General features: G+C 40.1%; 1 protein-coding gene across 1 annotated transcript in view; it reads right to left on the bottom strand.

Moving 5' to 3' along the window:
- The window catches only part of aff2 (AF4/FMR2 family, member 2), a 384893-nt gene that overhangs the window by 37926 nt on the left and 333718 nt on the right, over positions 1-13249 (bottom strand). Inside the window, exon 10 of the mRNA XM_049484505.1 lies at positions 1707-1869. Coding sequence (XP_049340462.1) covers positions 1707-1869 — 163 coding nt within the window. The remainder of the gene's footprint in view (positions 1-1706; positions 1870-13249) is intronic.

The following is a 13249-nucleotide window of genomic DNA, read 5'->3' as shown; positions in this document are numbered from 1 at the left end:
GAAATATCTTTTAAATGCATGGACTCACACGGAGCATCGACTCGCGCTGCCATGAATGCAAATGTAAAAAGAATAATTCCCTCAAAACATATGTTAATCAAAAATCCAGTTGTCTGTATCTACAGGGGTGTCTGGTGCTGCCTTGTAAGAGGGTGATGATTCAGTCCTGTGACTTTCACAGAACAATAGGCTGGTCTGAAGATGAAGAGGCTATTAAAAGAGGAAGTCATAAAACTCCTGAATGGTGGAGATGTTTGACGGTGCGTTGTCCTGCCGGTGCTCTCAACTCTGACTGCGAGGAAGATGTTTTCATCAGCCATATTATCTCACATCGTTTGTTTTGTACCATTACGTTCAGAGACATTTATAAATCTTTCACACAAAACCATAAAGGCTGTCTTGAATGATTCCCTAAATTACAGCAAATCATTTGGAAAAGGAAGCCACAGAAATGAGTAGTGGTCCAAATTAAGCATTAAAACCACTGAGATTGAAAGATGTTGAGTACACTCCCCATCTCATCTGGACCTACAGTACCTTCCCAGCCTCCCATCTTCCATATTCCACACTATTCCACAGTCAAAACCCACATTTTCCGTCTTGTCTCGCTAGGGCAGATTTATGCCAATACAAACAGCAGAACTGGACGCTAAGCACACAAGCAATTGGAAAGATGACGAATTAACGGTCGTGCATGTCCAAATTGTACAGGCCTCCTGGAGTTTTACCGTTAAATTGTCTGGGCTGTGCTCTACAATGTGTAAAGAAAAGGAAACATCTCTCCACTCAGCAGAGCATTTGTCTGCAGATATAGACTGAATTGGCTGTTCCTGGTGAAGAACGAGGGGTGTTTACCTTTGGTGGATGCACTCAGGGAGCTCAGGGCAGGCCACTGTGGGGAAACTTTAAAGCTGCCAGTTAAGCTTTTAGGAAAGCTTCTCCAACATTCCACGCTGAAAAAATGGGTTCTGCTCTCTAAAACACAGCATGCCTTGTGTGGCTCAAAAGTGCAAAAGGCATGTTCTAAATCTACTAACTAGTCATGGGTGTGTTTTGGGTGTAACATGAAATAAACCAATCAGTGTGTCACTTGTCATTCTTGCCTTTAAGAGCCAGGTGTGCTCTGACTTTGGCAGATTGGTATTTTAACAGCGCAGTGCTTCTGCGCTTCTCAGCAGAGGATTCTGACCTGTGCATTTACACTGTGAAAGTGCGCAAGCTGGTTATTTACGGGAACAGCAATGTTACTTTATTTAGTATTCTGTTTATTTTTATTGAGGTAAAAGTTGGGTTTGTGCACTGCTGGGTGTACTTGTGTAAGTGTGTAAAAAGCTGAAGTGCACGTGGTACACCTGTGTTGCCAAGGTAGCAATGAATGTCTGACTGTTGACTATTGTTAAGGTTCAAATTAGTCACTGGCGCACCTGTGTTTTCCGCCGCCAAGCTTGCAATACACCACAAATGAACCTGAACAAACTTCACATCCAGATCACCAAACCCATCAGCATATAGATATATTTGTATACATAGATATATAGATATATTTGTAAGCTCTGTAACTATTTAAAGGCATGAAAATAGACTGTTTGCGAGGTGTAACATAGCGAAGAGCATGTTTTTACACTGATTTCCTTAGCAAGTATTGGGATTCTACTTTTTTAACTCATTCTATAGATGTAAATGCTTTTAACACAGTGAGTGTGTACCTCTGGTGTTGCGGTGCGGGACGCTCTATTACACTCGCTGTCACTGGAGCTGCTCTCACTGTCGGAGTCTGACTCTGAGCTGCTCTCTGATTCGCTGGAGCTCCCTGAAGCCCCACTGGAGTGGCCAGCTGCATCACTGCTCCGTGGTGTGGGACCTGGGAGACTGCAAAAAAAAACAAAAACAAAAAAACAGAACAGTTTACATTATATTCACTATTTAGATCAGGCAAAATCACAGACAGTTATAGATAGAAAGAATGGAAATAAGCAGCATTCTTTTACAATAGAATACTGAAAATACAAAATGCTCAAAGCAATACCAAGCTTAAACTCTATAGAGACAATAAGAGTACTTAGTTTCTGAGATTCACACTGTTCCAATTGCAGATTAGTCTGGTTGTTTTTTTTTATATATGTACATTTTGGTATGATATCCAATTATCTACAGGTTTTCCTCATAGATATTAATGGGCAAATCACCAAGTAAACGCATAGCAACCACTTAGCAACCACTTTGCAACCCAATGGCAACTGCTTAGCATCATAGTAGCAAACACCTCATCACCAATACCATGGTAACCACAGAGAGACTCCCTACTGTAGCAACTACACATCTGACACACATCCAGCATCTATTTATATCTATAGTACCAGTCAAACGTTTGGACACACCTGGAATATTTATATATTTCCTGCATTGTAGATTAATATGAAAGTCTTTCAAACCATGGAGAAAAACACAGAATTAATAAGTAAATAAAAAATTGTCCAGAGCATGTTTTAAATAAAAAAAATAAAAATAAAAAAAACAGTACAAAACCTCTGACTGGTACTGCATACTGTTGTATTATTATTATTTTTTTCGCTTCAGACTCTTCTAGGGAAGCTGCCCTGAACTCTAGCCCAAATCCCCCTTATTCTAGCATCAAGGGTGTGAGAAATACAAGCAAATAAATAATGTTCTAATTTGTGAATCATTTTTTAACCATATTATTAGGTATGCTACATCTCCTATATACTTTTCCCCTCTTTTATCTTATTTTTTAGCTAGTGTTGATTGTTCTGAACCTCTGGCCTGCAGTGTGCTGAAGTCTGCAGTGTGCTGAAGCTCAGTTGCAGTCGTCCAGTGATTTTACTGAGTGTACAGCACAGAGATATTGGATCTGTGCAGTGGACGTACATTATACAGCACAGTACATACACTTCACAGCAGTGTGTTATAAAGGGCTGTAAGTAAAGAATCAATCTAACAGGGCTGCTGGCTTTTCTGAGCAGTGGGAAGGTGGTGCGCTGTAGCTTTGGGGAGCTGGGGGCTTATCACATAATATTACAGGGTGTTGAGAAAAATATCCTGTATGAGTCAACTTTTTTCAGAATACGTCCACTCGTGTCAGAGTTGGCTGGAGTTATTGGAGATATTGCAGAGGTCCGGCTAAGCGAGGAGTGCGGAAGTGAGGAGCGCGGTGATGTATGGTGGGGAGAGAAACTGAGACAGAGACATTGCCAGCTTACTTCTCCACCTACGCAGTTATTATTCCACACCGTCTCACTGTTCTCCACCACTGCCCGCCATTATTTATCACTTCATGAAAGGCCAGAGCTCTCTAATCCAATAAAGCTCTGCTTCTCGCCACGTCCTCGGCCTCCGCCGCCCGTGATTGCTGTTATACGGGAGTCAAACGTGCTGGAGGGAGGCAAATTAAATTCCTTCCCAAAGGTCAGATTGGGCTGCTTTATGTCGACACTTTGTTAGTGATTATGTTGCGACAGGGAAATGCGTCATCTCTCGCAGCGAAAGCCGGCCCGATATTGCTTTGGCCCCATGGAACAGAAGAGGAACTGCAGTCACGACAGGATGAACACCGTGTTTCTGATCGCCGCCTTGGGATGCCGCTTGGGGTCTCCGGTTCGCGACCACCACCGGCCCCAGAGAGTTTGTCAGCACGTGAATAGAGAAGGCATCAGGCTGGCATCTCCCCGTCCGTGTTCCGCTCTGTTGTCTTGTGTGGAAAGGGGAGGCGGAGGATACCAGAGCCTCTGATCTGGCTGTAATATGTTAGGGGATTGTGTCAGCAAAAGCACTGCCAACGCTGCCGGCAGCCAAGACGATATCTCCAGAGGATTCGCTGGCAGAGCAAAGCCACGGGGGCCAGGAATTGTTTTCATATGTTATAAGTGTTTTCAGCAGCAGAAACAACAAACACGAGCATGCTACAAGAAAACCACTTCCATCTGCTACATGCATCACTTCCTGCTAAAGCATGAGTCCTGTCATTTCTCTCATTCTGCTATGTAAACTGGGGAAGAGCACTAAGTAGGATAGAGAACTGAACCTGCTGAGTTCTCTAGGGCTTGTCTAAAGGCCATATATGGTGTTTTTGTGTTTGATTAGCTTTATATACGCAATACGGTCATAAATGTCATTTATTTGGCTTTTATTTTGCAAACCTCTGGAATATAATCAAGAGGAAGATGGATGATCGATCACAAGCCATCAAACCCCAGGAGTGGCATAAAGTTATCCAAAAGCAGTGTGTAAGACTGGTGGAGGAGAGCATGCCAAGATGCATAAAAACTGTGATTAAAAACCAGGGTTATTCCACCAATATTCATTTTTGAACTGAAACGTTATGAATATGAACTTGTTTTTTGCTCTTTGCATTATTTGAGGTCTGAAAGCGCTGCATCTTTTTTTGTTATTTCAGCCATTTTTCATCTTATGCAAATAAATGTTTTAAATGACAATATTTTTATTTGGAATTTGGGAGAAATGTTGTCTGTAGTTTATAGAATAAAACAACAATGTTCATTTTACTCAAACATATACTTATACATAGCAAAATCAGATAAGCTGACCGGGCTCTTATTTTTTTCCAGACCTGTATTAGTTGTTTTTTGCTATATGAACAAAAGTATTAGAACACCAGAGAACCATGTTCATGTCGAGGCAACGCAAATGATCATCTTAGGAGCAAGGCCTGATAGTGAGTTCCAGATGGATGGTAATGACTGTGATCGTCACTGAAGGCATTACCACCCACAGTGGACATGGCAGTGGGTGGTAATGATCATGACTGGCAGCATCTGTTTAAAACTGCCTGTACACACTGACAAGTGACTCTGGCACAATCACATCCAAATTAAATGCAGGGGGCTCAAAACACATCTTGTTCTTTAGAATCCAAAGGAAATGAAAACGCTTCACATTAATCCACATTACAGTCTACACCTCAATTAATAAATAAACATTTTAAAGACTATATTTATCCATCAATTTTGGCTGGCCTTCCACCCCCTCAGCACATTTTGAATAACTTCACATTATGGGGGTAATAATAACATGAGGAGGCGGGGCTTAGTGAAGAGCGAGCAGTGCAAAACAGAAGCCAGTTTAAAGGTTTTCTGCTTTGTATTTTTTCTTCTGCCATGAACAGGATGTCAACATTTGAAAGACAAATTTAGCAAATGCTCAAAATGCTATAAGAATGTGTGCAAACATTAGCATTAGAGGACTATGTCCAGAACAATGAGGTGTACATGGGGTCATACATAAATAAAAATGTGTATGTGCAATAATATGTAAAGAAGTGTATTTCTGTGTTTATATTTATGTTACTATACTCTCTATACATTTTGTTGTAAACTTACTAAAACAAGTTCATTTTAATTATTTGCCTTTTTGGCAACATTATATAGTTCACTTTTGTTAAGCTGTGGTGATTTAAATAATCTGTTTGTTATGAAGTTAAAAATTCAGTGCTTATAAGTGGGGACAATGTTTACAGCACAGATGTTTTACCTTCCCTGTAATGTGCAAAACACTACAGTAATAAAGGCTTCATGCACTGGACTCTAAAAAGCACTGTCCATGCTAATACCACTGATCACGTGAGTCACGCGGAGGAAACGCACAGCGCGCTGTCGCAGGTGAAGGTCATTTGTGGCTCATCTTTTCTCCTTTAATGGGGCTGACCTTTGCCTGACAGCCGATGACACCTGAGGAGAATTATGGGCAGGAGAAAGAGCGAGTGGGGAACAATGCTGTCTGCCTCCCTCACCTCTTATCACAGACGCTATTGTTCACCTTGGCCTTGACTGCTGACCTCTGACCCACAAACAGCCTTTACTGAACAGACACCCACAGCACAGCTCACCCAGTCTTCCACTCAGAGAATCCCAATCCGGAAGATCCACTCACATACATCACATTATATCAAAGGTGTAATAAAATGTTCATTACACATTCATTACTCTGTGGGTACAAGTATGAATACTAGGGTTTAAAACACTTCTGTAGAAGTTGAAGTATCAACTCAAACGTTTTACTCAAGTAAAAGTGTAAAAGTACAGCTTTCAAAACTACTTAAAGCATAAAAGTAAAAGTAATATAAGGAAGAAAAACACCCATCAAACAACCCAATGTCACAAAAGCTAAAATGAATATAATATTATATTAAAATTTTAATGTTGAAAATGTGGAAATGGAAAGCATAAGGCTCTATGTTTCATTGAACATAAATGTATTTTAGTACAATGCAAATATATTGAAGTTGGGACATTTGGTTACAGTTCTCTTGAGTCTCTGTGTAATAGATTGCATATAAACCAATAGGGTGTCAGAATGCTATATGTTTATACTTCTCATCCAACCACAATCCCATTCACTCTATCTGGATGGAGAGACTTATCTCTGTAGGGTTTTTTAGAATGTTGAGATGCCGGAATAAAAAAAAAAGCTCAAATGTATTTGGAGTAACAAGGCTATTTTTTAAAATGTAAGGAGTAGAAAGTACTGATAATTTTGTGAAAATGTAAGGAGTAGAAGTAAATGTAAAAAGTAAAAAAAATATATATATATACTGCTGTATAACTACTGGGCGAAAAAATAGCACAGCGCCAAATAATTAATTTTAATACTATAAATGCAGCAATTTTACATGTAGATCTATTTTTTGACTACCAACTAAACTTCATTAAGATAACTGCCTGTAGGATTACTAGAAAACAGAAATCAAAATCCTGTATGACTGATAAAAAAAAAGGAGATTTAGAAAGCTTTATCAAACTCTGGACTTCTGATGGTGCACTATTCTACTGTGCAGCAATACCTGCACAATTACACTGCCTGGCCAAAAAAAAAAAAAAATCGTCACCTGGATTTAACTAACCTGCAGTTAGTGAGGTCTAGGTTCAGCAACAGTATGTGCCCAAAGTAAAAACACTACAGTATAACTCCAGTAAAGTATAGAAAACCAATATTTCCAAAATTTAGAAAAACAAAAAGTTATTGAGACATGACTTTAATATTTAACAATGTTTATTACTGTTAGGTACTGTTTTGTGACCTTTATTGTAAATTGTTATGATATTTTCTAAATATTCTAAAATGTGGTACAAAAAAAATCAATATAAAGTGAATAATCCTAATACTAATGTAGATCATGTACACTGTACACTTTACACTGTAAAGTACGCTTTTTTCATTGTTTCTTCCAAAATATTTCCCATTTAAAAGAGTTTATCCTACTATTGTTCAGTGTTCAGGCTGTCTGCTAGAATTTGGATCACCAAACATTGCTGTGAAGATTTGATTGCATTTAGCAACAAGAGCACTAGTGAGCTCCAACCCACCCAACCATCTCCAACTCCTCAACTCATCCCAAAAACATTGTGTGGAGCTCCACCATTCTAGAGAATATAATTCCTCCACTGCTCCACAGCTCAATGATGTTGGAGGCTGTATACTCCTCTAACCCACGCCTGACTGGCATTAGGCCCTGTTCCATGAGGTCCAGGTTTAAACACTGTAGCTCTCACTCCACCGGTTAAGATAATATAAATACTGAGATGCTTTTTCTCTAAAGCTGGTTCTTCTCGGCTAAATCTTCTTGTGGGCTGTGGAAGCTGATTTGGACATTTGAGTGGGCTGCAAGCTGCAAAAGGCTGGGAACCCCTGGATCAGATCAGACCAGGCGTCAGATAGGAACACTATAAAATCCAGCTTTAGTTTGTTGTTTATTGTACTGAGTGTTTATAAGCTGGCTTTTTCTTTGGCGGTGTGACCTTTCTCTCCCTGTGTCAGGGAGACCTTGTGCCAAAAGCATGTGTGCTGCTGAAAGCCTGCTTGATTTGTCCTCATTGATGTGAGGTGTGTGTGTGTGTGTTTTAAAACGTTGCGTATGTGTGTGTGTAGTAATCAAAGACACATATACAGCTCTAAAAAAAAATAAAAATAAGAGATCACTTCAGTTTCTGAATCAGTTTCTTTTTTACAAATAAAAATATTGTCATTTAGAGCATTTACTTGCAGAAAATGAGAAATGGCTGAAATAACAACAAAAAATGCAGAGCTTTCAGACCTCAAATAATGCAAAGAAGCTTTAAGTTCAGAACTCAGCATTTGGTGGAATAACCCTGGTTATTAATCACAGTTTTTTATGCATCTTGGCATGTTCTCCTCCACCAGTCTTACACACTGCTTTTGGATAACTTTATGCCTTTACTCCTGGTGCAAAAATTCAAGCAGTTCAGCTTGGTTTGATGGCTTGTGATCATCCATCTTCCTCTTGATTATATTCCAGAGGTTTTTAATTTGGTAAAATCTCACTCTTTTTTTCCAGAGCTGTATAAACACACACACACATACTCAAACACAGATCATAAAGATATGCAGTGCATACCGTGTGACAACAAATAAAGTAGCATCATTCATAATTAACTCTACTCAAGTCCCCAATCCCGCGAACAGGAGCCACTGGGAATAGCTTCTGCCTAGTGATCCAGTATTTTACCCCAGTAGGAGCAAAAAGAAGGAAGGAAGTGTTCCTGCCTGCAGGAGCTGCAGGCTCTGGGCAAGCTCAGCCAGTACCGGCCCTGTGGGACTGCGCCAGTCGGGTAAATTAAACCAACATTTTACTGCTGTATAACTACTGGGGGAAAAATAACACAGCCCTATATTGGCTATATACGCTGTGGGTTTTCAAATAAAGGGTTTAAGCATTTTGTGTTCTACAAAGTACCCATTTTTATATTAGATATAATATATATATATATATTATTTTGACAACCATCTAAACTTAATCAAGAGAACTAGCTGTAGGATTACTAGAAAACAGAAATCAAAACCCTCTATGACTGCCAAAAAAGACATTCAGGAAACTCATATCAAACTCTGGAGTTCTAGTGGTGCCCTGTTCTACTGTGCAGAAATACCTGCACAAATATGACATTCATGAAGGAAGGAGTCTTCAGACAAATTCACCAAAAGCATTTCTCAAAGTTATAATAGCCTTCTGGCTTGTCTACAGATATCCATTTGCAGAAACTACCTGCTGAAGTTGGCAAAACTGTCTATTTCAGCATTAAAACCTTCTCATAAAATCCAATTTTTGAAACATGGTGGTGGTGGTGTCATGGCTTGGACCTGTTTTGCTGCCTCAGCACCAGCACCAGCTGGCCATACTTGATGGAACAATAGATTTTAAATACCAGCAAATTCTGAAGAAAAATATCAGTCCATCTTTTCATGAACTGAACCTCAATAAAACTTGGGTCACACAGCAAGATAATGATCTTAACCTCACAAGTGGTTCTTTCTCTCAAAGAATGTTAAATATTTTAAATAAGAATGAAGCAAATGCTTTAGAATGGCCACAAAATCAAATGCTGAACTTTAGTCAATCAAAATGTTGTGAAAGGACCTGAAAAGCAGCAGTTCTTGGGATAATACACACTTACACAACAAAAATTAAGCTTGTTTAATATGGAGTAATGGGCTAAAATTCCTCCAAGCAGCTGTGACGAACTAAGCAGCGGTTCCCAGAACCTTTTAGTTGCAGTTATTGCTGCACAAGGGGGTCACACCAGATACTGAAAGCAATGGTTCACATACATCTCTACTCAAAATTTTAAAATTGAACATTTTTTTTCACAGAAATAAACAATGAAGTCAATATTTTTGTCTAATTTGTTTAATTTTATTTTTCTGGTTTACGTAAATTTGGTTTAGGTCAATTTATACAGAACTATTTAAAAAAGTCCAAAGGTTTCACAAAGTTTCTTGCACCACTGAAACTGTCTGTTCCGTTTAAACAGTTCAGTTTCTATTTAGACTGAAAAAGGTAAGAACTCAACCTTCATTGCAAAAATGATATACAGTATATCACCATCTATTTCCAACACTTTTTCTCAAAACACACAGCACTTGAATAATTCATGCCAAAGCAAACATGCCTGCCTGCACCCACACACCCAAATATACCAGCTGTAATGCTGTCAAAGCAAGTTTTAAGTAAGCATGGAATCTGTAAAATTATGCCATCTTCCTCCTTCCCAGTTCCTCCGTTTAAACACACCGCTGTCAGAGCACACTGAGAACCTTCATTCCATCATTACGCAAACTGAACGGCTCCAAGCGTTCATTAAGAACTCCAGTAAATAAATAACCTGACAATATTAGGACTATTTACGGCATTAATATTCAATGTTTTGTAATGAAGCAATTTTCCAGGCCGGTGCAGCTCAGAGCGAGATATGAAAGCACAGAGAAAGCATGGAGAAAAACATCGAAAAAATACACACACTAGAGCGTGTAACCCTTGACACTGGCAGAAAATAAGCAATATAATGGCTAAAGATGGAGATAAAGAAGATACAAAAGCAAGGGCAGCGACATTCACTTTCCACCAAGAGAGATAAACGAAGGTCCTTACAAAACAAAAGTGGGCCCTGCACTGAGCCCTGCAGCACACCAGAATGGAAGCTTGAGAAACGCACTCTGTCTCGATATGTGCATTTTGTATGAATCCTAGCATCTAGAGGAAAACACTCTGAATCTCAAGAGAACTTGGGTTATGCAGCAAGATGATGACCCTAAGCTCACAACTGATTCTACCAGCGAATGGTTAAAGAAAAATTAAGTCAACATTTTAGAATGGTTACAAAGTCAAATCCTTTAGTGTAAGGACATGGAGAAAAACATTAAAATAATACACACACTAGAGCATGTAACCCTTAATAGTGGCAGAAAATATGAAATATAATGGCTAAAGTACCAGATAAAGGAGATACAAAGCCAAACGAGCGGCATTCACTTTCCCTCAAGAGAGAAAACAAAAGTGGGCCCTGCACTGAGCCCTGCAGCACGCCAGATAGGCAGCTTGAGAAATGCACTCTGACTCATCAAATGGTGATATGCCCTGCCCACCCCTTAACCCCCCCATCACCCCTTTATTTATACTGATACCATAATCTCAGAACAATGTAGTAGCTAAAATAGCTACGGCCTGGTGTGAACCCAGAGTGATGGGGTGAATGCAGAAAAGAAAGATGGTGACCCTCGTTGTTCACAAGTGGTTCTACCAGAAAATGGTTAAAGAAAAAATAAGTGAAACTTTTAGAATGGCCAAAAAGTCAAATCCTGAACTGTAGTCAATAGAAACGTTGTGTATGGACATGTAGAAAAGCAAGGAAAAAAAACACACTAAACCCTTGAAAGTGGCAGAAAATAGGCAATATAATGGCTTAAGTAGCAGATAAAGGAAATACAAAGGCAACAACAGCGACATTCACGTTCCCCCAAGAAAGAAAACAAAAGTGGGCCCTGTACTGAGCCCTGCAGCATGCCAGATTGGAGGCTTGAGGAACGCAGTGTCTCATCGAAGGACGATATGCCCTGTCCATGCCCTTTATTTTTACTGATATTTTAATCTCAGATCAATGTAGTAGCTATGATGGCTATGGCCCGATGTGAACCCTTAGTGATGGGGTGAATCGGGAGGTAAATGGGCCTCTACGCAGGACAGGAATCCAACAATCAAGCTAGAAATAAGGAATAAATGATAAAATAAATAACGATCAGTTGAAAATCGAAGCAGAATGAATAAAGAAAAATTTAAGTGAATATTTTTGAATGACCACAAAGTCAAATCCTGAACTTTACTCAATTAAATGCTGCGTATGGACATGGAGAAAAGCAAGTAAGGAATATACACACTTGACAGTGGCAGAAAATAGGCAATATAATAGACACAAAGGCAAAGGCAGCGACATTCACTTTCCACCAAGAGAGATAATGATGGTCCTGACAAAGCAAAAGTGGGCCCAGCACTGAGCCCTGCAGCATGCCACCCCCTTATTTATACTGATACCATAATCTCAGATCAATGTAGTAGCTGTGACAGCTAAGGCCTGGTGTAAACCCCGAGTGATGGGGTGAATCGGGAGATGAACGGGCCCCTAGGTAAGCCAGGAATTCAAAAGTCAGGCTAGAAATAAGAAATAAATAATAAAATAAATAACGATCAGTCGAAAGTCGAAGCAGCCAGACGCAGAGTGCGAACACTAGCGTCTAGATGAAAAACCGCTCGGCGAGGGAGGCTCATTAAAATCCGGGTTCGTCCAGATATTCACGTCGAACTCCCAGCCACTGTTGGAGCGCGAGGGGTTTTCAGGTCCCTCCTGAGTCAGAATCGTGGCAAAGGCCGCCCGCCTTCCTCCTCCTCCGCTGGCTCAGTCCGTATTTGTTTGTAGCTCCTAATTATTTAAACATCTATCAGAGACGAGGGGCCTCGGGGCAACCCTGAGCCGCCCGGCATTAGCATTCCACTATCTCCCACCCTGCTACCATGCTTCTCGTATCCAAGGGCAGAGCTGGAGTTTTATATATATTTTTTTATATATTATACATTTTTTTTTTACTTCTATTTTTTTCCATCTCACCCTTCAATGAAGTTTAATGCTTAATTATAGATGAATGAATTCCGCGGTCGTCAGAGAGAGCAGGCTGAGACCCGGGCAGAGGCTCAGAAGCTGGCGTTTGATTCAATTCCCCGCGGACAGTGGAGCTGGAGTCTGACTCACACTTCCAGTATGGATAGTGGCGTTTCTGTAGTGGGCAGACTTCCAGACTTCCATAGGGTAGAAAGTAGTAGTGGAAAGTTTTCTTATGTACTGTAGGTCCTGAGAGGATCACTTATGCAATGATTATATACCTTGTACACACCGAGCATAACCGTATGACCACCTCCTTCTACGTTTCTAAACACATTATCCTCTTTTAGCTCCACTGATAATATAAACCATACTTTAAAATTCTTAAATATCACTCTGTTCTTCAATAGTCAGGACCATTATTTGGGTTGTAGTTCATTCTTTCTGCAGCACTCCAGTGACTGTACTGAAACAGTGGTGGTGTGTTAGCAGAGTGTATTGTGCTGCTGGTACCAGTAGTGTATTATACACAGCAGTGCTGCTGGAGTTCTTAAACACTTTATTATGCCACAGTGAGTTAGTTCCGGCCCTGCAATGTGATTGGCATTGTGAGTGTCATTATCAGCCGGTAATGCACTGTAACTGAAGCTCTCCATATATTACTCCGCTATTTACAGGTAAACTAGCAATGATGCAGCGCTTACAAGCCAAACAGCGCAGCTACAAACAGAGCAGCAATGGAACTATTTTAACTTGTGGAGTGTTTATAACCAAACAGATTGTACTTCGGTCAGATCTGATCTATGGCCTCGTGCCTACAACCGCAGCGCAGC

Source organism: Astyanax mexicanus, chromosome 10, assembly GCF_023375975.1.
Source record: "Astyanax mexicanus isolate ESR-SI-001 chromosome 10, AstMex3_surface, whole genome shotgun sequence".
NCBI classification, from domain to species: Eukaryota; Metazoa; Chordata; class Actinopteri; order Characiformes; family Acestrorhamphidae; genus Astyanax; species Astyanax mexicanus.
Note: the sequence above shows the minus strand (reverse complement) of the source record. Positions and strands in the feature narration are given on the sequence as shown.